Consider the following 27,543-nt stretch of genomic DNA (forward strand, 5'->3'; position numbering starts at 1 on the left):
CTATAATCAATAAGATGTTTAGACCACACCCTTTTCATCCCAGCACACACCACTGCAGAGCCACAAACGAGAATCTAACACGAGGACAAACACATAATGCAAGCTTAATGTGCACATACATAGAATGAGCAAATTACCATCAGACAAGTATAATTTGGACAATTTAAGTATAACTTAATTCATTTCAATAGTGACAAGAAATGCACTATATTTGTGCAACTCTTACTGAGATACAGAGGAGATAATTCTATGGTCGTTTTCAAGCTACTGTTTTTGCTGGTTTCTTCAAAGCAAACTTAACTGTGTCTCTTGACAGGTTTTATATGCTTTAAGTAAAAACTGCAGAGTGGTGTACAGCAATACTGGCATTTAGATTTTGGCAGCAAAGACCTGTGCACACTTATCGTTTGGCAGTTTGCCATGGTGTAACTTGCAGCATTTTTTAAACACAGAACTGATGCATATAAGAAAGTGCCCTAAACTATTTGTATAACCATGTTGTTATCCTGCTACCATTCTTTACATGATGTAATTATTTTATGGAGACCTGTAGTAAGTCATTTTCAATATCAATCCTTAGCAATAAAAGCCATGTCAATAAAATCGCATCAAAGACAAATGTCCTGTGACAATTTTAGCCTCATTCACCAAGACAATGTCACATCTTGGTGATGTTGCCTTTTTTCCTATATTTTTTGTAGGAAAGATGTTCTGAATGAACATCTTTGTGTGTGTTTTAAAGTGATGCTTTGTCATTAAAAAGGAAAGTTGGGAAACCTTTTGGTACAAATCTAGGTTTTCTGCTTCTGTACAGCATGGAGAGGAGCAAACTGTCAAAGGAAATGAGATGGATAACATAAATGACAGTGTCCTTACTGTGAACAGGCCCAACAGCCTTTAGGTTGACTTTAGGTCTAGTTGTTGACTAGTGATGACAGTACATCTGAGTAAAACACACTTTATAAATACTATGTCAGTCAGTCACCTTTCTCATGCACTATGTGTTAATAGACCTCTCTGCTTTGAATCATACTTCTTATAAATCTCTGGCTCTCTTCCACAGCATGTCTTTATCCTGTCTTCCTTCTCTCACCCCAATTGGTTGCAGCAGATGGCCCCGCCCCTCCCTGAGCCTGGTTCTGTCGGAGGTTTCTTCCTGTTAAAAGGGAGTTTTTCCTTCCCACTGTTGCCACAGTGCTTACTCATACGGGGTCATATGATTGTGGGGTTGTTCTTCATATGTATTGTGTATTATTGTAGGGTCTACCTTACAATATAAAGTGCCTTGAGGTGACTGTTCTTGTGATTTGGCGCTATATTGAATTGAAATGAACTGAATCTGCGAAACTAACATATGAAACAGCTGGTTGGAGCAGGAGTGATAGAAAATAAATAGTAACTGTACTTCTAATAAAGGGATTCTAACACAGGACTAATATAGGAAGTCCAGTTTCCTTCTTTTATTTCTCAAGATCTCAAAACTACCATGATCTGGATGACTGAGAACCTACAGAGATAGTGGGACGGGTAATTTCTCAATCACATGAGGCCCCCAGGGAACAATAATCCCATCCAAAAAGGGCTTAAGACAAATCAATGTCAGATACTGTAATGGTAAGTACTGCACTCCTGAAAGATTAGACATCGTTAGTGAAATTTACATTGAAAAAGAGCGATTACATGAGTCACCACAGTATATGCTATTTATGGAATGGAAAGTGCTCCTGTGTGCTTTGCATGTTGAATTATTTATTGCTACATAGTTTTTTTAAGCCCGTTCATAGTTTTGATGTAGGAAACAGCTCTACTGAGGTTAGTGGTTTTAGTTTAATATACTGCAGCTGTTGTAATAATAATAATAATAATAATAATAATAAAACAGATTCTGTTTTTCACAACAGAATCAGTGAATTTAACTTCAACAAAATGGACATAGCTACAGTGACATCACCAACTAGTTTTCGGCTCATTTTAAAGCCTTAACATCAGCATTTTGGCCAATGCCATGTTATTGGTGTTTTGAACAAGAAGGGTGGAGTGCTATGTTGTTAACATTAGCAAACTATTCTACAAAGCTGCAATAATACACTGTGGGGGTGTGGCACAAGCACACATAGCGCTGTCAAAATAGTTGTGCATTTATTGTTGGAGTTCGCTCAAACAAACATTTCAAAAATTACAGAAAATTTTTACGAGAATTTTCAAATGAGTTTCAGACATACCTCAAGTTAAAAAAGAAAAAGATGAAGGATTCAGGAAAAAGATCGAATTCATATACACCGAACAATGATTTAGAATAAAAGAGATGCCTCAGTATATTTCACTTACGGATTTAAATGACTATAACATAAGAAGAACTGATGTTTCTATTGTGATATAACAAAGCTTTGAAACAGTACGGTGAGTGCTGCTGGAGCAGACTTGGTCCTAACAGAAACTGCAGCTACAGGAAATACAGCAGGGAGAATGGGTCAGAAAAAATACTACAGAAGGGAATTCTCCAAAACTCAGACAATAAACACTGAAACAACCCACACATCACAGCACAAACACATGATAGAATGTAATTGTTTGAAGGTCAGGGGTCAACCGGCTAGTCAGAACTGCAATTACCAGAGAAGAGAGTGAGAGTGAGAGGAAGGACTGGGAGGGAGGAGTAAAAAATGAGAAGAACAGGAATGACATAAAGAGGGCTCCAAGGACTCCAGTGCTACAATCCAGTCATTATGAAGGGACTCCGGTGGCCCTCTGGGGACAAGCTTAAGAGCTGTGACAGCAGTGGGCTGCCTTTGATTTCCCTAACCCTGAACCAAGGGCTGCTTGTTAAAACGTGGAATAAAAGAAAGTGCTTAGCTAATCAATACAGGAAGGTAAAAGGAAAAGGAGAAAAATAGAAAGGGGTGCACCGAAAGAGGGGGGGGGGGGGGGGGGGAGGAGGAAATGAGTATACAGAAAGTACAGAAGGAAAAGAAGATGGAAAAGAGCAGCTGAGGAACTTTTCTCACTTAATCTTCATCAAGGCTGCAGGGCAGTGGAACTATGGTTCATATTAACTGAAAGAAACAGTCCATCACCGGGAAACTACTTTATAACACAGAGACCCTGATAGATACTCAAACCTATAGCAGCTGAAAACAGTAAGTGGAAACTTTGGAACTCATGTTTGACACAGACTTCAGGCAGTAATGATGAGGAAGGCCTCAATGTGGTGCGCATTTTTGGGAATCTTTTTCTACAAAGCCAAAGAAGAATAAATTGTTCACTCAAACCAGCAATTGGGGCCTTTTAATTATAAAAACTAGTTCATGGAAATACTACAACAGTGGTTTGTTTGTGTTTCTGGCAAACTGATAACTTAATCACACTGAGAAAAGCAACAAAACAAAGGGATCAGTATTGAAGATAACACTGAACAGAGTGACTGTTTGCTAATATCCAGAAAAAGTGAATATGCATAATTAAATATCTATGATTAATTGATAATTTTGATAATTTGCCAACCATTCTCTGTCTAAAAAATATGTGTGCTACTACATTCATAAGCCCTACTATGGAAAAGTCGTTTTAGTCTATTAGGTGGGTGCCAGGCAAAGTGATGGCATCATCAGTTATCATAACTGATAATGTTTTGTGGCTATAAATTAGATACTCATGCAATTAAAATGGCAGCACTTTTATTAAGTTGTTATACATGCATAAACATTACAAATATACCATTTAATCAATTCATAGGTGGTTGCTAGGCAGCACAATGTTGTTAGATAGCCGATCCTCAGAAGCCTAAGATGTACCTGTGTGTCAAGTTTGGTTGCGCAAGTGATTGTGTAGGGGAGTTAACAGACAAGCAGAGAGATTGTGTATTAAGATCCAAATCAAAGGTCTCTTTTTATGTTTAATATATGCAACGTATTTGAGTTTAGCCACTATGTTTATCATAACAAATATCAACCTTGAGCAATATAGCAAGGGTATTTTTAAAGACTGAAATAAAAATATTGTTCAACAGTCAGAAAGTTAAGTACATATTTCATCTCCCTAACTGCCCTTGTAAATATGCATGCGGGAAGCATAAAGCAGAGTAAGAGCAGCAGAAAGAAACCTGTGGAGCACTGAACAGGCACCAGTACCAACACATTTGTCAGTGATTGAGTCAAATACAGCATAAAAAAGGAGGTGTGGAGTAGGGTTTCAAAGCGGCTTGCAGATGTACAGTATCTGGAGGCTTTACCAATCTGCTGATAGTGGCTGGCTGTGCAGTCATCTTATCTATTTGCATTAGCTCACTTGACTTTAAAATATTCACTGGCCTGTATGCTCGATTTTAGTGTATTAAGAGTATTAAAAGAGGAATCCTACTCCCCACCTAAGTGCTATTTACTAAAGTAATATTAATAGTAATTTAAACTATAAAACCAGCTTAAGTGTAGTACAGTATATTTAAAAACGAAATTCTGAAGGTATTTGTAAAATGAGTATGGAAATCCATTAAAACAATCAAAACAATCAATATGTTGGGAAATATTTCTTACATCCACACATACATGTCTCCTGTACATCTGGTACAAAAATAGTCTAAGTGAGAAATAAATATGCTAAAACTATTTCATACAACTCTATATTAGTTTTAGGGTTTAAAGCTTTATAACAGCCCAAAGCAGTGAGACAGTGCTCAATTATAAAATGAAATTGAGAGTTGCTTATGAAGCATATAGAAATCATGTACACATGCTAATATCAGCATGTTAAACGAAAAGCGATGTGTTTACAGTGCATGCTCCCTCAGTATTTGAATATTCATAAGAACCTAATGACCAAAGTGAAGCAGTTGCCAAGTGCTGCTTCCACCTACATGTTATGCAAATGAGTCCTGCTCTACCATATGTGTGCACTTGTTAGGAGAGCTCACAGATGCAGTCTTCTTTAAACAGGTGCTTAAGGCACGCTCATGCATTAATCTACAGCTCAAACACCAGCAACAAACTGCAGTAAAAACCCCAAATAACAGAACAGTCAGGACTTCTGTTTCAAATATTTGAACTATTTAGTTACAATTTAATATTTCAAATATTATCTCTGAATTAAAAGTTAAACCTGCAAATGTCTTGAGAAAATATTTAAATTGACTTAGCTTTACTGATCAGATGATTGATTAAATACATTGATTTTGGTCACTAAATGTTGCTGTTATAAATGTCAGGTGACCATTTCCCGCACACGCATGCTACACATGTATCTATTCTGTAACCAACCTAATTTGTGTTGATGACTGATGATGACTTCCTTTCTGGTTACATGTGTAGCACCGTGCCTCTCGACTTCTGTTCTAGCCTATGAAATGTGATACTGCTTCAATGAGATGCATCAGATAGATATGCTTTCAATCCTCCTTTGTCGTGTGTGTGTGTGTGTGTGTGTGTGTGTGTGTGTGTGTGTGTGTGATGGTCAGACAGTTAACCATTTAGGCTTCTGTTTTAATCCAATAATGGATACTTTGCAACTGACTGATCAGAGAGGGTGTTTGTGTGTGTGGCGGATATCTGATTAGAAGAGGCATCCTTTTCAATAATGGCACAGACGATGAGTGACCGAGCACTGCGCAGCAAATCAAATTATCACAGCCCTGAGTTCCTCTGCAACAAAATGGCTGCTCACCTCTGACAGAAGGCTTTTAATCAACTGGCGTATAAGCTGCAATGCATGGAGCGATGCAGCAGGGAAGCAGATGTACAGAACAAGCTCTTTTTACAGCTAATTTTCCTGTCATCGATTCCAATTTAGTGTTTTTGAAAAATGGAAACACACGTCTGTTAATTTAAGCAATATTACAAAGCCTTCGCTGTTAAAATAACTTTTTCTGCTAAATTACAAACAGAGATGTTCAAATTAGACACAGTTATGATGTTGAGTTATAGAACTTCTGGCTAAATTAGTTGTTCTTTCAAAACAAACAAATGAAAAGAAAAGATGGAGAGAAACTGGGTCATGTTCCAACAATGTTTGTGTGCCCAATCAATAAAACATGATTTTCTGATTAGAAACAAAACCAGGCCAGTCCTACTTTATGGGAAAAAATGGTGTCAAATGAACAAATTAGAGTGATGGTCTGTATTTTCTTGGGATTTGTTGCATCTGTATTTGCAGATGCAACATATAATTTTATTATCTCTGACTTAAGTTTGTTTAATCAAAGAGAGAGAAATTCAGCATTTGCAAAGTGTTGGATCTGAAAAAGCAGACACACACACATTTAATGAAAACCCATTATGCCATCTTCCTCCTCCATGTTTGTATTCTCTCACCCTGAAAGTACCCTAATCAGATTCCCGAACAGGCATCTGAGTTGGATGCCTGTTCGGGTGTTTCAGGCAAGTCATACTGCGAGGTGGCCGGGATAGACCCAGAGCACTTCGAGGGATTATATCTTTTGGCTTGTCTTGGAGCCTTCTCAGTTTCCCTGCAGAAGAACTGGAGCAATTGGCCACTTGAAGGGAAAACTGGGCATCTCTGCTTAGACTGTTGCCCCCACAAACTGGACCCAGATACATGACAGAGGATGTATGTAGGTACCGATGGATGGAGTTACATATGACATAAAATACATAAAAATATGAGATGAGTGCAGAGGAGCTAAAGCTAAGGGGGAATATCATCTAATAAAAATCTGTTCCGCATCCAGCTCTCAATTCTCAGCCAATATCAAGATCCTGTGAGGGAAACACTGTAAGGCCACAATAGTTTGCCACAGATATTTTCAATATTTATTTATTTTATTTTTTTACATAGGTTGTTTTTGAATGAGAAAAGGTTACATGTAAGGTTGTGCCCTGAGTCTGTGTAACAGCTTCTGAATGACTTCAGCTGGCCCGCAGTCTTATTGGCCCGGGGCTCAATATGAAGTCGAGGAGGAGCCAACATCAAAGCCATGTGAAGTGAGACACTGGATCATAGTGTTTGTTTGTGTTTCACTGCCACAAAAGATAACGTCACTTTTGGTGTCAACTCATGCTGCCAGCAGTGCACACAGCTAAAAGGTCAAACAGAGTAAGCCAGGTTAACTTTAACAGAATTATATCTTCCTGCAATGTCTGTAAATATTCTGTAGCACCTGCTAAATTTATTAGTTTATCACTATTGCTGGATCACTGCATCCCTGACATTATAAAAGCCAGTGCCCGTGAATGAGAAAAACGTTTTTTTAACACAGATATTAGGATTTTTAAATTCAAAACAAATAGACGGGAGCTGATGGGAGCTCACGACCCAAGGTTAGAGGGGTGGCCTTGCAATCGTTCCCTCTAGCAAATTCTACATTTCCTGACAATCAAGCAGGTACCTCTAGATTTGTTGTTTTCTTGTGTTGCCCCTTTGTGCCGTCACTCCATTTGCTATCATGTGACTCGCATGTACGTGTGTGTGTGTGTGCGTGTACCCAGCTCTATTAAATCAAATATATCAGGCCAGGTCATTATCAATTCTCAGGACAATTTCTCAAACTCGCCCTACTCCATCATCAGAAGCCACCAAGGTCACAGGACCGGACGCCGCATGCTTCTCATGTTACACACGAGCCTGGCTGACATGGTGGCGAGATAGGCTTCCTCTTGGTAATTATCATATCACCTTTCCACCAGCAGATATATGGAGCTTTGATAATGTACCATTAATGGGAAATGCATATGAGGGGAGCGATCGATGGACAAATGACCCATAATGAGGTACAGAACACTCTGCACTAAACTTTGACTTTTACACACACCAAACGACTCTGATAACACAAGCCGACTGGGGTTGTGTTACTGATCCATGTGCGCTTAAAATGTACTTTATACATCAAACCCTCAGAAAGAAAGAACAATTAGAAGTTAATATGGCGTGCTTCATATCATATTCAGCAGTGGGCTGATGAAAACAAAAAAAGATTCAATAATGTGATAAATAAATGGTTTGATAATATAAAATTAATATTTCATTAGGTGAATTAGGTGAGGAAAAGTTTTTCTCTGTTGAAGCTCAGTCAATTCAATCCTACAGTTACAGTCTGTTTAAGAACATTAACAAATGCCTTGAGCTTCCTCTAATAGTATCACATGTAGATTTACTGATTTTAACTACTTCATTCCTATTGCTAAATCTTCATTGAGGGTCTTTTTTTAATCAACTTATAAGCAGATAATCATGCACTGATAACAAGGTTCCCTACGATTCTCAAAGCCCCCCATTTGCAGTAAGCACTATATGAATGAATGAGTTAACAAAAATTAGAGCTACTGTAGTTTTGCATGCATCTCCTCATCCAACCCTCCATCCTCAGCTGTTTCTCGACCTGCTGTCCGTCTTCCCCAGTCTGTCAATTAAAATGTCTCCAATTCCTCAGCACTGGACATTGTGACTGTAAGATAGTTCAACATCAGTTAGCTATCCTACCCGTCATCACTCTGCCCTAATTTCTCCGTTCTTTCACTTCTTGACACCGTTCATCAGCCCACACTCCAGAACCTGCATGACGACAGTCATTTTAAAATATCACCACTAAAAGTCTACTTCAATTTAATGGATCATAAGGCTGGAGTGTGAATATTCAGTGTGTGCGGCTGCCGCCTGGAGATTTAATCCGGTGCTGCATAATTGATGGAGAGACACTGGAAAACTCACAGATCATTAAATGTGATAGCAGATTTGCCAAACACTTTTCAGAATAGTTTATGCTCAATGTCCTGTCGGGGCTATATGTTTTGCAGGGAGACAGCTCCTGAAAACTGGGAATGATGGTGATCATCATCACGAGGCATACTTTGTGTTTTAACATTTTCTTCCGAACACTGTTACTGACTCACTCAGGCACACGTTTCAACACAATGGCTGTGAAGTCCTTAGACATTATATTTCCCAACACTTTAAATCTTCAAGAATCTTTAAATGATTGCGACTTAAATGGGTCCATCCAAAAACTGTTTTATTTGGATTTATAATGAGTAATTAATAGCTTCTTTTAACTTACCCACAAGTCCCCAGAGAGCAATATTGTAATATTGTAATAAACCTTTGTTTCCTGAGCCTTTGGAAACTGATGCTTGTCAAACTCTCGGCTTGCATATCTGCAGCATATGGTGTGTAAGCAAAGCATGTGAGGTAGACACAGTCCCAGTAGATGTTAGATTATCAGAGACAAAAGAAAACAATACATGTTTTTACTTTTGTGAACTTTGGTCTCTGTGTAGTTAAACATGACAGAATGACTCAATCATTTCAGATTTTGCATGATGCATTGTGTTATTCATTGATTGATTAAGTTTATGATTCCCAAAGCTAAACTGATTTAAAGTGTGGACAGAAGTTATTCTTTTCAATAATACCATGTTCAAAATATAATTAAATGCAGAGAACTTGTGCAACACACTTTTTTTTTTTTTTTTTTTTTATAATTGAAGTCTTTATTTGTTTTTAACATTTCACAACACTAAAACAAACAAAACAACCAACAAACAACAACAGAAAAAACCCCAAAATAAAATATAATCAAAAAAACAAAAAAACAAACAAACAAACAAAAAAAAACAAAACCCAAATCAGTTAACTCAAATCTTTAAGTCATTCCCTTACTGAGTGCCTACACAAACAAACAGTGCAGCAAGCGTACAACATGACTAAAGATAATTGCCCTGACCAAATAAGTTCCAACCATCTCAGCCAAAAACACGTCCCCACGATTTGTCAAAACCCTCCCTATCATCATTAATCCTAGCCAAGAGTTTTTCATACGACACCATTTTCAGCATAGTTTCTTTCCACCTATTATATTCTGGAGGAGACGGTTCCTTCCATACACTGAGAATAACTCGAGCCGCTGCGATAACCCCCACCTTTATAACCACAAAGTCATATTTTGAAACCCCAGGTAATACTGACCGATCCCCTAATAAGCACAGTCTTGGTGACAGGGGTATCATCAAACCAATCCACCTTCCTATTTTGTCCAATACTTTTTGCCAAAAGGGATAAACTTTCCCACATTCCCAAATAGCATGCATAAATGTCCCTGGATCTGATCTACATTTCCAGCATACATTACTGGGACTAATTCCCATTCTATAAAGTTTGGATGGAGTGAAGTACCATCTGTGTATTAATTTATACTGAGTAAATTTACCCCTGGCCTCTCTTATATATTTATCAGAGAATGACAAAATTCTGCGCCAGTCTTCTTTAGAAATTGCACAACCCAGATCCCTCTGCCATATAACCCTCAAGTTTTCACATATCTCTTTTTTTGGATTGTTAAACAGTTTGTAGAAAACCGCTGCCCTATGTGCTGTACTGGACAATTCTAAAAACTCCACCACCATATTCGAGCTTTGAGCAAATTTTCCTTTGGTAACACAATCCCTTATTTGTAAATATTTCCAAAAATTATTTTCTCTTATCAAACCGTATTTTTGGGTTATTTCAGCAAATGACATAAACACTCCCCCTGAGTAAAGATCACTTATCCTGCGTATGCCTTTGACGAGCCATTCCTTCCAGAACACAGTTTTCCGCCCAATCCTTACAGCAATATTGTTCCATAGCGAGGCATAAGGTTGTCTTAGATGAGATGCTCCACACAACTTGTGCACCTCCACCCAGACAGCTTTGGAATACCTGAGCACTGGGTTATCATGAGAGTCTTGTCCATTAGTTGCCGCGCCCTGCGAGAGAACATCCAAAGGTGTGAAGGGGCTCGCTAGTTCCTGTTCGATCTTCATCCAGCTCAGCTCAGAGCCCGATCCTGTCCAGTATTTGGCCAGTCTTGACAATTCAAAAGCTAAATTATACAACTTCACATTTGGGAGGGCCATTCCCCCAATGTCTTTAGAGGCCCACATTTTCTTTATATTCACTCTCGGCTTCTTGTTATTCCACAAAAAATCTTTGATTAACTTCTCAATTTGACCAAATATGTGCAAAGGAATTCGTACAGGTAACATCATGGAAACATAATTGAACTGTGGGACCACCATCATTTTAATCACATTAATTTTACCCCATAATGTAAGATTCAATTTACCCCATTTATCCAGATTTGTTTTTATCTTTAGGAGGAGAGGTTCCACATTTGAAAGCATAATATCCTCCAAGTCGGGTTTTAATAATATTCCTAAATACTTCATACCTGAAGGTGAGTACTTAAAATTGAATGGAGTAACGCATCCAGAATGACATGATGCTGACAATGGCATGCCCTCTGACTTGTCCCAGTTTATCTTATAACCTGACAACCCTGAAAATGACTCAACACACGTGAGTAGCGCTGGTAGAGACTGCATGGGATCCGTCAATACTGCTAAGATGTCATCAGCATATAGAAACAACTTGTGTTCCATACCCCCTGCATGAACACCTCTGACACCCCTGTTTGCTCGAATAGCCAAGGCCAGCGGTTCTAGAAATATTGTAAAAAGCAACGGGGACAAAGGGCACCCCTGTCGGGTCCCGCGAGTAAGATGAAAAAACCCTGACACCAATCCATTTGTCAAAACCGCTGCCCTTGGACTTGCATATACAGTTTTGACCCAATTACAAAACCCAGGCCCAAACCCGAACCTTGCGAGGGTCGTCATAAGGAAGCCCCATTCCACCCGATCAAAGGCCTTCTCAGCATTTAGCGAGAAGGCCGCAACCGGGGTTAGGTTAGATTCGCTTCTGTGCATGAGATGAAGAAGTCTTCTAATGTTATCACCTGAGGACCTATTTTTAATAAAGCCAACCTGGTCGCCATTAATGATATCTGGTAATATTTGATCCAGGCGGGAGGCCAAAACCTTTGTCAAAATTTTGCAATCAACGCCCAAAAGGCTTACAGGCCGGTAATTTGCTGGGTCCGACAGATCCCTATCCTTTTTAGGAATAAGGGAGATCAGTGCTTCATTAAACGTACTCGGCAAGGAACCTATCTCCAATGCCTCAAGGTAAACTTTATGCAGGACTGGGGCTAAAATATCGATATATTTCTTATAATACTCAATCGGGAAGCCATCCAAGCCTGGCGATTTCCCATTCTTCATTAATAAGATCGCAGCCCTGACCTCTTCTTCCGTTATAGGCTCATCCAGTCTCGTTTTCTGTTCCCCAGAGAGAGTAGGTAATTGTAGACCTGAAAAAAATGTCTCCACCTCCCCTTCATCAAGCGCACCAGCAGACGTATACAAATCTTGATAAAATAATTGGAAAACTGAGTTTATTTCCTTCGATGAGGTTATCACTTGGCCGTCCTTCTTAATCATAGATATATTATTCAAATTATCTTGCTGCTTCAGTTGTCTTGCCAATAGTCTTCCACTCTTTTCGCCACCTTCATAAAATTTTGTTTTGAGCCTAAATAAGGCATATTCCGCCTTTTTGTTATAAATGTCATTCAACTGGTATTTTAATTTACATATAGTCTGATATTTATAATTTGAATATTGACTCGCTAAGTCCTTCGCCAACTCCCGTATTTCTTTGTCCAAGGTTTCTACCCGTTCTAGATCACTTTTCTTAACTTTTGATGCGTATGCAATCATCTTTCCTCTTATATATGCTTTAGACGCTTCCCAAACTGTGGCTACTTTGTCTGTGGAACCTATATTGATTTCGAAAAAAAATTTGAGATCCTTTGTTAACTCCTCACTAAAACTCTTGTTCTGCAACAACATCGTGTTAAGCCTCCAGCGGCCCCTCTTCGTTCTATCCGTGTTCAAGTCAATTTGCAACTCTACTGTGGCATGATCACTAATAGCAATGGCACCAATCTCACAGTCTACGACTGACTCGACCAGAGACTTTGATATTAAGGCGAAATCTATCCTCGAATATGTTTTATGACAGTTGGAGTAAAACGTGTATTCCCTTGAACTGGGATTAACTAACCTCCAAATGTCCGTTAAGCAAAGATCCTCTGTCAGTAAATGAACAGCCTCTCTGTCCCTGGGTGTAGACGTACCCCTGGGATTACTCTTATCAATTATCCCATCCATCACCTGGTTGAAATCCCCAGCCAATATCACCTGCCCCACATGATCCCCTATTATCTTGTTAATTTTGTGAAAAAAAACTGGCTCTTCCTTATTAGGTGCATAAATATTGCACAAAACTGTTCGAACCCCATTAATTAAGGCCTCCAAGCATATAATGCGTCCTTCGTCATCATTATACTTCTTCAGCAACACGAAGCTTAATTTCTTATTAACAAGGATCAATACACCATTTCGTTTACTCGAATATGAACTATGAAAAACGGAGCCCACCCAGTCTCGTTTAAATTTTTTCGCCTCTTCTTCCCCCGCAATGTGGGATTCCTGAATAAACGCTATATCTGTATTTTTAGATTTTAAGTATGTTAGAACCTTCCTCCTCTTGATTGGGTCCCCACATCCGTTTATGTTCCACGATATTATTTTAGTATACCTGTTCATCGCTTTCTAACAGAAATGGGGTAAGGCACACCTTGTGCGCTTTACAACACAACACAAATATATGCATAGGCACTCAATATTACAAAACCCATCTGGTCTTATCAAACTAGCCGTCATTAAAAAACAAACAAAAAAACAACAACAAACAAACCTGAACAAAACCAACACCCTTCTTTGCATAGCAACTCTGAACAACGTTGCTAAGCGCCCCCTCCCTCCCCTCCTACCCAAGCCAAACTAACTTTAGCTTGAGACCCCAAACTGCTCGTGGTCCGTGAGACACGCTAATCATCCGACAGCAGCACCACCGCCGCAGCCCCATTGTGCCCATTGTTTGTTTGTTACCTTATTTGTTACCTGTTTGTTATCTGTTACATCATGTCCCGCATTCCTCTAAGTCGACTCCTGCAGAAATTTCTCAGCCTCTTTTCCGTCTTTGAATGCTTTCTTTTGTCCGTTCCACGTGAAAACGAGCGTTGCAGGATACATCAGCCTATGCTTCACTTGTAGCTCCCGAAGACGCCTCTTCACCGGGTTGAATGCCTTCCTCTTCTCCGCCAGCTCCTTTGTAACATCTTCAAAGAAGGAAAGCTTGGAGCCTTGCCAATCGACTCCACGCCTCTCTCTGGCCACCCGAAGCACTTTCTCCCTAGCAGATGAACGTAGAAAGCGGACATGTATCACCCTGGGAGGCTCGTTAGGTTCCGGCATTGGTACCGGGGAACGGTGGGCACGTTCAATTTCAAATTCACTTCCAGAAAGCTCAAATGCTTTGGCCAGTATCTCCATCACATATTTGTCCACGTTCCCGGGTGTCTCCACACCTTCTTTGAGTCCAATGATCCGTACATTATTCCTCCTGCTACGGTTTTCAAGGTCCTCCACTCGCGACCACAACGCGTCCATCCTCTTCTGGAATTTGTCCACTTTTGCCTCGGTAAGCACGCTGGCATCTTCCATGTCTGATATACGTTGTTCCGCCTCCCCTAACCTCACTTTTATATCTTCCACCGAATCTTTCAATTCTTTAGTGGCCTCTTTAATAGTGGTGACATCTTTTGCCACGACCTGAAGAGTAGCGTTCATCTTCTTAATTTCTTCAAAAATGTCTTTTTTGCTCTCGCTCGCTATACCGTCCTCAACTACTGGAGAGGCGGCCTCAGATGCAGATGCACTTTCGGGTGGTTCCGGAGCGAGGCTAATGCTAGCTTGCTTCTTCCTCGTGGTAGCTCCCTTAAAAAAGTTTGCTTTGTTGTTACCTGCCATTTTCCAAAGACGGTAATCCTTGAAAAGCTTCAAAGTCCACAAAGGGCGTCCAATTTACGACTACAGCTGGAGTGTATGTTTCCAGATTCAGAACATTAATCAACAGGCTTTAGGAGCGCCTCTAGTGTGCGGCCATCTTCTTCGGCGGTCCCACGTGACTCCTCTGTGCAACACACTTTTATAGATGACTAAAAAAATGAAAACAACTGAACAATGAACCTTTTCTTTTTTTTTCTTGTTTGAGATCCAAACAAAGTCAACTTCAAGCATCCTTTCTGTTACATCACACTTTGTCTCAAAAAACACATATCTGCATATGAACAGTGGGAATGTGTATTTAACAAACAAGATTATAGTACATGAAGCTTTAGTTTTGTGGTTGTAATCAGTTTGAGTTCTACTGACCCTTCATGTTTGAGCACGCTCACCAGGTGGCAAACAAAAGAGCGAGTCCATTTACTAAAATACTAAACCATCAATTGTCATCAGACAACAATTTTGCACAAACTTTTTGATCTTCAGGTCTGCCTGATCTGTTTTCAATGCTTACTAGAAAAAAAAAATGCATTTTTTTTCAACCTCTTGCTTATTGTCCTCTGCAGAAAATATAAAAACATGTTTTCTATAAATTCATAATGAGAAATGTGGTTGTCAAAAATGGTGGGACTGAATGGTCGTCTTGCCAACACATGAGCCAACCCACATGGCTGAGGTGCAACTGGGGCCAAAGGGAATGGTGGGAGTTACTCATGTGCATTTTATTTCATATGCCACCCACAAACTAGTCCTGCTCAGGAGATGTTCCTGATGTAAATCCTGTTCTAGGCCCAGTAGCAACAAAAAGAAGCACAGACTTCCACATCAAATGCAGACACATGTGACGGTGCTGATTAACCTTCCCGTCATGTTCGGGTCAAATCTGACCAATTTACAACTTAAAACACTCATAAATACTGTGTTTTATATCGGATTCCCTCAAGGCCTTATGATATCCTCCACACTATGCACATATAAAAGAAAAATGTGCTCTCAACACACAGTAGAACTGTGGCTGTGAGATATAGCACATTGTGACGTGTTGGGAGCGGCTATCTCCCATCATGCCTTGGGAACATGTGTTGCCAGTTAAGACGATTAAACTGTACTTGCATTTGTTTTGGCTACGTAACTTATGACCGTTCCTGCTAATATTCTGGTGTAAATTCACTGATAGTTGTTGTTTTGATAGAAAGAGAAAATATTACACCATGAGTGAGTCCATGTGTGGGGTTATTGACCCTCTGAAGCACAGTGTAACACAGTGAACTGTTCAATAAAAAACTCCCCCTTTCTGCTTGGGGTAGAATAACAGGCTCAGCCTTTGGGTGAGTTCTTTGTTGTTAAGATTCCTCAGCTTGCCACAATATTGTACTGAAGGTATAGATTCAAAGACCTGATAATGTAGCAGGTCCACCAGAGCGGTAGGTGGATGAAACAGGAAGTTTTAGCTCCAATGTCTGCCTTTTGAGGCTAAAGTTGGAGGACTAGCTGATGAGTTCCCAGCACGCATCACAGTCAGACCTCAAAATGAACACCATCTTAATAATTTTCATCATATCCAATATCAATGGCAGATTAAACAGCAGAAATATTATTGTCAATTTAAAATAATTGCAATAATAACCTCATTAACTCAGAATCAGAGTTGTTGTGTTTTAGTTTCAGTATTCGTTTTAATCTTTTTACTAACACATTTCTAAACTGCTGATTTTTAATGTTCAGAAAATGTATCATAAAAGAAAAAGAAAAATCTGAAGGCATGTCTACATGACTTACAGTCAGTTACTAAGTCAAATGAATATGAAGTTACAGCATTCCCAACTCTCCTGACTTTTCACATCCCTGCATCCATGCAACCTTACCTGGATCTTGATTGGCCAGCTGAAGTTGGACACATACACGTAGAAGGTGATGTTGTGGTGAAGTCTGAAGTTAAACTTTTCACTCGAGAAACTGTCACGGTGCTCTTTAATGTTCATCCTCGCTATGATGGGCATCTCCTCACCTGAGATGGTTCCAGCTGAGAGGAACAGAAAAAGGTTAAAAAATGAATACGATTTTTCTTCTATTTTAACAACAACCGCTCGTGGCTTGTGGTGATAATTGTTTTCAATAACCAGTTTTCAGCAAACACATGTATTAGCAGTTTATAACAGTCCATGAGAAGAGGTAAAAGGAACAAAATTTGCCTTCAAAGTCAAAAGCCTTCTTGGGTGACAACAAGCCTTAGTACCTGCATTTGTAAAAATACATGGCCATGCATACGTAAAGCTGTTAGCAGCACATTTCAATGATATTAAATGGGACCTTTGCGTCTGTGGCATTGAATTTGTTTCAGGGCCACCAAGAGGTGGAGATCAGGACTTGTTTTTAAGAAGAAGAGAGGCTTTCTATTTATATTAAAGACACCATCAAAGGACTGAAAAAAAGGTTTATTTAGTGTAATTTTATAGTTTCCTATAAATGTTATATTTTTAAAAAATAGATGAAAAAGCCCTAAAAAAAGAAGAAAAAAGAAGGTTTTTCTGGCATAAAGTAATACCATTTTTTTAAGGCCCCATTTAACAAATTGTTAAGTTTGCATTAGCCAAATATCCTTTGACTGGATGACTGAAACTTTGCCGGTAACATACAATTGTTTTTGTGGAGTTCTTTCCAGCACACCTGTCTCTCCTGTAGATATTTTGAATGAAGTTGATCAGATACATTTCATAATAACTCAAATCACAACGGAAATTACACAGATTTTGACAAAACACTTGTTATAACTTCTGAAAACGAAGACATATGAAGACCAGTGTCATGTCAGCCTGGAGAGTACAACTCTGTTTTACAGCGGTAAAAACTTTCTCCTTTTTTCCTACTTCATACTCAGCAGCCACATGAGAACACCACAATGAGCTGCCCATCAGCAAGGCTGTTTTCAATCCAAATGTCCTTGTAAAGATAAATTTAAAACAAAAACTGGTAATTGGACAGGTTGAGCGAAAACAGCGTGAATTTTAAAATGCCAAGGCGTGCCTTTCATCTCAAGCAGGCAAATTAACATTCACAGCAAAAGCATTATCATGACACCTTGCAGTAATTCACAGTGAGCCTGTAAATTCCTCGCAGCACTGAAGAGGTCTGATTTCAGGATCCTTCGGAGCATCATCAGCAGTTCTGTGTTAATGGCTGAGTTTTCAGATGGTGTGAATAATATATTTCCACCTCCTGCTTTATCGAGGGCCATTAAACACTCTGCAATAGTCTGAAGACAATCACACACACACAAAGCGCAGAGTCCCAAAATGACTAAGCTGTGGGCCCCAAGATCCCAAGAGTGAGAAAGTGCTTTTATCTTAATTGGAATCAGGAGGGAAAGCGTCTAAAATACCCTAATGCCAAAATTCTGAATATCTTCTGATGTGTTTTGTCAGGGGGGGGGAATCCCTGCAAGGCAAGCAGGAAGTGGAGCTGACCATTTTTGGACAAATGACTGTGCGATAACATTACAGACTGACAGCTAAATAAGAGCTTTGGAGACAGACTGGACCACTGTATCACAACATTGACATAGACGAGAACTGACAAAAGATTTCAATGGAGAGATGTCTAAAATGAAGGGAGTTCTTTAAACGTGTCTTTAAAGTGTTTCCAATTATGTTGGCCGATTAGATCTATGCACAGTGTAAACGTGAGCAGAACTATGCTGGCAACAAAGCTAACAAGCTAACAGGAGAGTCACGAGCTTGTCTCCTGCCCAGGGCTCTGCGGGACTAATATATATATTTTTATTAATTCAAAAAAAGAAATGAAAGTAATTAAAAATAGTTAGCTGAAGTCCTAATGCCAAGCACACACTGTGCTCAGAGAGAGTCCTGAGTCGAGCACTAATCAGCTAAAATCAGTAACATTACTAAAGCTTCTATGCTAACCCTGTAGGCACTTTGATTCTTTTATTAGGGCCTTCATGAAACTGCTGTGTTTATTAAAAATGTCCTACAAAATTAATCACATTTTTTTCCTCTTAACATCTTAAATTGCTTGAAAACTCTCTGAAATTTGCACACATGACTAAACTGGTATGTATATATATACACACACATATATATATATATATATATATATATATATATATATGTGTGTGTGTGTGTGTGTGTGTGTGTGTGTGTGTGTGTGTGTGTGTGTGTATTAGAAGTACCACTTAGTTGGAGGCTTTTCACATCCATGTACAAAATTCTGCAGCCCCAAAAAAGCCTCGTGCCCTGAACCCCCCACCCCCTTGGTTTTTTGTATTTTTTTTTAATTTACCGGGTAATTTTGGCACTTTTTTGTTTACAGACAGAGATTGTACTTTAACAAACCCCTCACCCACATTTTATCAGATCAACATAACATGTGCTGCAATTCGAAGTTGAGTACAGTTTAATTCCTGATACAACACATTTAATAGGAGATACTGAAAATAAGTACTGAATAAAGAATAAGTTCAGCAAATTATTATTAATAATAACAACAACAATAATAGTAATAATAATACATTTTATTTATATGTGCCATTTGATTCTGATTAAGGAAAAATGCCACTCAAATGTGCCATGTTAAATCAGCTCCCAACTTGACCTGGCTTTAACAAGCTGGTGATGAATCTGGGTGTGATGCAGGGCAACATGACACTGCTAACTTGACTGTTTGAATTTCTTCTTTATGGAAACACAGTCCCAAAATGTTTTGCTCCAGCAGTCATCACTCGGATAACCAAATCATAGCTTTTATTCTGAGATAAACGGATGTTTTTTTCCTTGTGGTATGTTCATCTTTTTAAACCCTTTACTATCTGCAGATAAAGTCTGTGTATGGGTACAAATAAAGGTGGCCTTGTTTTCCAGTATTACAAAGTTGTGTAACACTGTTATATATAGTTATATGTAACGCTCATATGCAGCATCCTAACAGGGAACATGCCTCGAGATATCTTCATGTCCACATTAAAGCTATTTGATGGGGCACAACCCAGTGTGTGTGAAGGAGCAAACTTTGCTACCTGAAGATTTCTTTTTATTTATTATTTAATAGAAAGTGGATGGACAAGCCATTCAAGCAACTCAAGCAAAAGGAACTCTTTAAGAATAGTATGAATAAGTGTGTGTGCAGCATACCGGTTGAACTTAAGGACCAGGTGATGTTCAGGTTAAAGTTGTTTGAGGCGTTGATGGACATATCCAGGTTTTTGTTGGCCTGGAAGAAGAAAAAAAAGCAAGGTTGTGTTACTGAGCTGAAGAATGAAATCAAAGCTTGGGGACAAACTGACTGAAGATGGAGAACCTTAGAGACAGACCTAAGAAGGAATCAGCAAGAAACTGAAGCAAATTTTTTATTTCTTTCACATCTTTTTTTGGTCTATGTACAGGTTTTGCAGTTCACGCTGTTGTTGGACACCTTCCCCAGGCTATTTACATTACTTCAACTCGCTTTCCTTCAGTCAACAGAAGAACTATTTGGGAAAACATTGTTAACTTGAGCAGACTCATCCTGGCCTCAACTCATGTCACCTAGGGCAAATCTGAATCTGCTGGCCTCTTTTTGCATCGTTACATTGATTTTGTCTCCAGTGTTACCACTCTGAGTTGTATTTCAACACAGCTTTAGGCACAGAGAAGGAAAAACAGGACAGATAAAAGTCAAGAGTTTAGACAGATTCCTTAGTCTGACAACAGATCTTTACATTTGGAGGATATATGTTTTTATAGATCCAAAGCAGTACGCTGCCACAACATGCCATCCTCTGTCTTTGTTTAATTTTTTTTTTCTTTTTTCTACCATTTAAAAGTATTGTTACAATGTCAGATGCTGAAATGGAACATGGGCAGAGTTCATGAGGTCAGGGAATATATAAATAATCCCTGTAAGCAAGGGCACAGGGATTATACTGCTCCAAGCACATGATTTCTCAAGTTTTTAAAATTTTGCGCTGATCTGATGTCAACCTGGAAACTTTCTTATAGTTGTCATATTACATGCACTTCTTTTTGCAGGCTAGACGGTATATGAAAGACAACTACCAGGTCTAAAAAGTGAAGCCAGTGTAGAAGCTTGTTAATTAAGCATTTGTTCAAACTGCCAGCAGAGGGAAACTCTACTTGTTGCAAAAAGAAACCTAGATGAAAAAGAGTGTTCAGCTCCACTGATCTATTATTTAAGTAAAGTCATAGTGAGCTTACGGTCTCAATCATTATTTTTAAGTCTTATTGAAAACTACATGACCCTAATTTTGCAAATTATGCTCCAATTTAATGGAAATGGATGAGGAAGATTGGTGTATGTCTTAGAGCTAACTTGGTTTCTTACTTTAACTTTCCTCCTGACTTATCACATCCCGTTTGAAAAGATGGCAATGAAAATGACAAATTTCCTACTTTAGCCTACAAGTCAGGATTTCAGTACCAGTATATGACTTGATGGTCACTATGACCAAATTTCTATGGGGCATTTGGTTTCCAGTAGCAAACCAGAAAAGCCGTGGTGTTGGTGGGCAGCAATCATGAAGGATTAGGATCAGTTTTAGACTTTATTTATTATTATTTTTATTTTATTTATTTTTTGGGAGGACAGAGAAGTCATCCACAGCTAGCCACTAAAGAGCATGCAAGCTTATTCCCACATTTCCATCAGTCTATAGGACAAAAACCTAAACTGTATGTACAGTGGTGCAAAAAAGTATTTAGTCAGCCACCGATTGTGCAAGTTCCCCCACCTAAAATGATGACAGAGGTCAGTAATGTGCACCAGAGGTACACTTCAACTGTGAGAGACAGAATGTGAAAAAAAAAATCCATGAATTCACATGGTAGGATTTGTAAAGAATTTATTCGTAAATCAGGGTGGAAAATAAGTATTTGGTCAATAACAAAAATACAACTCAATACTTTGTAACATAACCTTTGTTGGCAATAACAGAGGTCAAACGTTTACTATAGGTCTTTACCAGGTTTGCACACACAGTAGCTGGTATTTTGGCCCATTCCTCCATGCAGATCTTCTCGAGAGCAGTGATGTTTTGGGGCTGTCGCCGAGCAACACGGACTTTCAACTCCCGCCACAGATTTTCTATGGGGTTGAGGTCTGGAGACTGGCTAGGCCACTCCAGGACTTTCAAATGCTTCTTACGGAGCCACTCCTTTGTTGCCCGGGCGGTGTGTTTTGGATCATTGTCATGTTAGAAGACCCAGCCTCGTTTCATCTTCAAAGTTCTCACTGATGGAAGGAGGTTTTGGCTCAAAATCTCACGATACATGGCCCCATTCATTCTGTCCTTAACACGGATCAGTCGTCCTGTCCCCTTGGCAGAAAAACAGCCCCATAGCATGATGTTTCCACCCCCATGCTTCACAGTAGGTATGGTGTTCTTGGGATGCAACTCAGTATTCTTCTTCCTCCGAACACGACGAGTTGAGTTTATACCAAAAAGTTCTACTTTGGTTTCATCTGACCACATGACATTCTCCCAATCCTCTGCTGTATCATCCATGTGCTCTCTGGCAAACTTCAGACAGGCCTGGACATGCACTGGCTTCAGCAGCGGAACACGTCTGGCACTGCGGGATTTGATTCCCTGCCGTTGTAGTGTGTTACTGATGGTGACCTTTGTTACTTTGGTCCCAGCTCTCTGCAGGTCATTCACCAGGTCCCCCCGTGTGGTTCTGGGATCTTTGCTCACCGTTCTCATGATCATTTTGACCCCACGGGATGAGATCTTGCGTGGAGCCCCAGATCGAGGGAGATTATCAGTGGTCTTGTATGTCTTCCATTTTCTGATGATTGCTCCCACAGTTGATTTTTTCACACCAAGCTGCTTGCCTATTGTAGATTCACTCTTCCCAGTCTGGTGCAGGTCTACAATACTTTTCCTGGTGTCCTTCGAAAGCTCTTTGGTCTTGGCCATGGCGGAGTTTGGAGTCTGACTGTTTGAGGCTGTGGACAGGTGTCTTTTATACAGATGATGAGTTCAAACAGGTGCCATTCATACAGGTAACGAGTGGGGGACAGAAAAGCTTCTTACAGAAGACGTTACAGGTCTGTGAGAGCCAGAGATTTTCCTTGTTTGTTATTGACCAAATACTTATTTTCCACCCTAATTTACGAATAAATTCTTTACAAATCCTACCATGTGAATTCATGGATTTTTTTTTCACATTCTGTCTCTCACAGTTGAAGTGTACCTCTGGTGCAAATTACTGACCTCTGTCATCATTTTAAGTGGGGGAACTTGCACAATCGGTGGCTGACTAAATACTTTTTTGCCCCACTGTAGCTATGTATTACACAACGTTCATGTATTGGAACTATATATTTCAATTCAATTTATTTATATACCAACAAATCAAAACAACAGTCACGTCACGTCAAGACCCTACAATAATACAAAGAAAACCACAACAGTCATATGACCCCCTATGAGCAAGCGTTTTGGAGAATATAGGAAGGAAAAAGTCCCTTTTAACAGGATAAAACCTCCAGCAGAGCCAGGCTCAGGGAGGGGCAGCTATGGGTTTTATCAAAAAGGAAAGTTTTAAGCCTAAATCCTAAAAGTAGAGAGGATAATGAAAGCACCGAGCTGGATAAAAACTTAACAGGCCACTCTTAAATACTAAAAATAATTAATGAACCTTAACCTCTCTTGACATTACCTGTTCAGGTGTTGCCATAAAGTTGATGGCAGTGTAGTAGCGGTCATCTTCCTGAAGCAGACTGAAGGTAAACTGGTAATCGATCAACAGGTTATCTGATCAACAGAAAGACAAACAGAGGCACAAAACACAAATGAGAAGTCTTGTGAACAAGCCGATCTTTTAGCAGTGGAGCATTTTTAGGTATTTAGCTGCCTCTGATTTCAATAGTTTTCTCTTCAAGAATGGCATTACAAATAAAGGCTCCATCCTGCCTGATTTTATTGACGTCACTATCAAACACAGATTTATGAAAGTAAAAACACTGGAGGCACTGATGGTGAGTCAATATTCAATTAGATGAATAAGATTACAGTAGTGGAGTTTCAAAGATCTCAATCAGTGACAAAATAAATAAGGTGCGCATATTTGAGTAAAAGCGCAGCCACACATGTATTTTATAAACCCGAACACGGCTGCTTTCATTGTGGATGCCAGTCTTTTCTATAAGCAAACAGGCCAATCGATCAGTACAACACGGTTTAGAGTTTAAATAATCATGTTGTCTCAGTGATTTAATAATTTCTGAAAGGAGCTCTTATTGAGCATCTCAAGGCAGCTCTTTGTCAGCGAGACAATGAGCAACGTATGGAGAGAATCACAGTGATTCAACATCTGGATGGACAGCAGGAGCGACGCTGGGTCACCTTGTCTGCCTGTCGGAAGGGGGGGTAGAAGAACGGGAGGAAGGGAACACTGAGGAAAAGAGAGAACACACAGAAAGAGGAGAGAAAGCAGCTGTGCGGCCATGAGAAGATAACTGTTTGAGAGGATAATTTTTTAGTTAATCAGTGTAACTGCTGCCTGCTAACCCTTCAGGGGAATTCAGGTGTGTGTGTGTGTGTGTGCACGCATGCACATATACAAGGGAAAATAAGGTTATAGCAGACTCGGGCACAACTTTTATTTTTAGGTCAAAGAAAAAGTTCATAGTTTTTCTCTTTTTCTTCATAGTTTTTAACAATCTGCCGGAGCAGTTGTGTATTGTATTTCAGCACCAGATCTGTCAGATAATTACCAGTAGGGAGACTGACATAATACATAAAACACTTTTTTTACCCAAACTCCATGCAAACCACAACACAAAACATCAAAGTCTTAAAACTGAACCAATGTAACTAAAAAAACTCATGATGTAACCAAATAATTGTTTTATTTTGGGGTTTTTTTTCCTCCATGTAGGCAAGACTTCAATCCCACTGTTTCTTACCCTTTACTGATTTAATTAGTTGAACTTTGAATAACCACACAAACCACGAGCTGCAGTTACAAAGCTCCATGATACAAAGCAAAAAAAGCTCCTTCAGGGGAGTTCCCTTGGATAATGCATCTACTTCCAGTGATGCTGTTATTTGAGTTTCATTCTGACCACTGTGTGCAGGATCTCCTCCACTGTCATGAAGGCAAACCACTCAACTTGAATATGTCTGTGAAGGTTCTTTGTCATCCAGGTCATCGTAGTCTAAGGAGTTTGGAAAGAAAAGCGTCTGGACTTCTTTAAGAAATGAAGAAGCTTTTCCGATGAAATGTGAAACATCTTCAAGGAAACTTATAGAAGTCCAGACACTTTTCCTCAGACCATTCAACTTGAATTTGGACAAAGTCACAGGGAGACAAATCTGGCTAATGAGGCAGGTGTCTGTTGACTTTTCAATGTACTGTATGCCTGCACCCAATGGCACAAACCCCACACTTCTGGTGGTTTCTACCAAATGTTCTCTGTCACATGCCTCGGGTCTTTCGAGGAGAACACCATGTTGACAGTTGACATAAAAGTCGGGTCAGTTTGACACAGATGTCAATGATGGCTTCGGTCAGACTGGAACCTGCACCGAGTAAAAAATAGTGACCATGCTGAAAGCAGACAACGTTGAAGAAACAAAGTCCTCAAAGTCCTCCAAGAGTTTTAGTAGCTGCATCTATGGTATCAATTTCAAAATCCTACGTCACCTGGTTCTGGAGTTACTGCAGTCACAAGATTTTCAAAAAACTTGACCTCTGACTTTGAGGTTGAAGTCACTGAGATTTGAACTTGTCCAAGTTTTTTCGTAGATACACCTATGGAATCAATTTTAAGCTCCTACGTCGCCTTGTTCTCGAGTTGATGCATTCAGAAACGTATGTGTTCAGGCTCCCCACCTACCCGCCCTCCTGCCCAGTGGGGTGACGACAGGACCCCATCAGCCTTTTACGGCTGAGTGGTAAAAAGGGCTTTGTAGCTCCACAGCAGATCTGATGCAGAGTTACTGTGTGAATGAAAAAAAGAACCGCCAGTGCTGTCAAACGTAAAATGTGACACTGAGTGGCAGGAGTCAGTAGAGACGCTGTGAAAGCTTTCAAAAGACACAGCAGAAAAACTTTGTGTCACACGCTGTAAAAAAAAGAAACATGTTTAGTTACTACTTTCCTTTCAGCTGTGGAATCCTGGGGCGTCTCCAAGACGAAAGCAAATTATGTTTGACAAACAGCCCTGTTTTGTTCAGCCTTCATGGCAAGTTAGCCCAAACAGCAGATATCATCAGATCAAAGACAATATTTTTCCTTAACATCTTTCCCGTCCTCCCTCCCTCCCAGGCAGACATGCACTGCTGCTGCTCAGTTGTTTATCCCATAAGGGTCGTCAGTACAACTTCACAGTATTTAGTTTTTTGGTTTTTTTTCTTAACTTTGTAAGTAGGATAGGGACTTGTGTGCGTGTGTGCATGAAGAGAGTATTCATGTATTTACCTCTCAGTCCTCACATCCAGTATGTACATTTCCTGTGCATGGGTGGTTGCATGCATCTTTGTTTGTTTGCATATTTGTCTGTATGGTTAATCAAGGAAACAAGTAGGAAAAGTAGCACTAAAACAATTTCTGCCAGTCCCTCTGTGCATTTCCAATATGCTTGATTTCAAGCCTAACAAGAAGAAGAGCATCATGCAGGTTTAAAAGTTCGTTTCATTTCAGCTAATTACAATTCCCATCTGAGAAATCTGACAGCAGTTAGACAATCTCAATTACAAGTGTGCATGTGCAAATTCTCACTCTGAATGAATCGTATCATTGTGTCACTAAAGGTATTAGCACCCCTCCCGACACCAAAAAAAAAATTAAAAAAACAACTGAAATTGAAATAGTCTGTGCCAATTTCTCAGGTTCACAGATGGGTGATCTTATTACCATAGTATGTACGCTGATTTAGCCTTTATGAAACTAAACACTGTGATGAGAAATGAGAAGACAGATGAGGAAGCCCTCACCCAGAACATAATCTGATATTCCAGCAGTCTGTTTCAAATAGAAATTCAAAACAAGCGTGAACTCACCTACAATGTCAGGCTGTCACAATCTCTTGCTGAGGTTTTATTTAATGCTTGTTAACAACTCATTATTTCCCATTTGCAACACTTTCCTGACAGAGCACAGGCCAGATATTACAACGTCACCTCACTGAGAAAACAAGTTAAACCTGGGCGAGTAAACACTTGGACACAATGGATTCAATATCAGACCCGGAAGGAGCTCAAGGTGCTTCAGGTAATATATGCATGAGGTCAAGTGACCTTGGCTGAGCCTTAACAATACAATAATCAGAGGTGGAAGCAAGTAGCAAAGTGCACAATCACCAGTGTTTCAGATGCATCCAAAGTTGCTCAAATACATGTGAAAATACATAATACAATGCATACTAAAGGTGGTGATATCACAGAAAGAGTACATGTACATGATGTGCAAATTTGCATATTCCAAAAATATCACACCATGCTAGCTCTACGTCATCTTACTTTCTCAAGAATGTAACACAAAATTCAGTTCAATCGAGTTTGATTTATATTGCGACAAAACAATGAAAGCAAGTGTGTTTTTAAAGGACTGGAAAAGAGCCATCATTTTCCACTATACTTTGCAAATAAAAGACATTAAGTAACAAACTTTTTGGAAATAAACTTGTGGAAAAGTTTTTACCTGTACTAGCTTAGCTAAAAAGTGATCACCTTCCAAGGTCTAATTTTTTCGCTACAACAAAGCAATTATTATATTATTGATGCCATTTCTGTTAATGTTAAATAATGCACATGGACATGTACTTATACTCCTATGCAAATAATAATTGTTGT

General features: G+C 39.4%; 1 protein-coding gene across 4 annotated transcripts in view; it reads right to left on the reverse strand.

The window, feature by feature from the left end:
- LOC146619643 (attractin-like protein 1) overlaps positions 1 to 27,543 on the reverse strand; it is a 335,474-nt gene that overhangs the window by 143,544 nt on the left and 164,387 nt on the right. For all 4 annotated transcript variants that reach the window (XM_085368997.1, XM_085368998.1, XM_085368994.1 and 1 more), the window contains 3 exons: positions 23,405 to 23,499; positions 19,877 to 19,955; positions 16,598 to 16,755 (listed from right to left, as the gene is read on the reverse strand). In XM_085368997.1, the coding sequence (XP_085225123.1) occupies positions 16,598 to 16,755; positions 19,877 to 19,955; positions 23,405 to 23,499 (332 nt within the window). The remainder of the gene's footprint in view (positions 1 to 16,597; positions 16,756 to 19,876; positions 19,956 to 23,404; positions 23,500 to 27,543) is intronic.

This window comes from Diplotaxodon limnothrissa, linkage group LG13, assembly GCF_057381915.1.
Source record: "Diplotaxodon limnothrissa isolate DT_005_m linkage group LG13, D_limnothrissa_male_GT1.1, whole genome shotgun sequence".
In the NCBI taxonomy this organism is placed as follows: Eukaryota; Metazoa; Chordata; class Actinopteri; order Cichliformes; family Cichlidae; genus Diplotaxodon; species Diplotaxodon limnothrissa.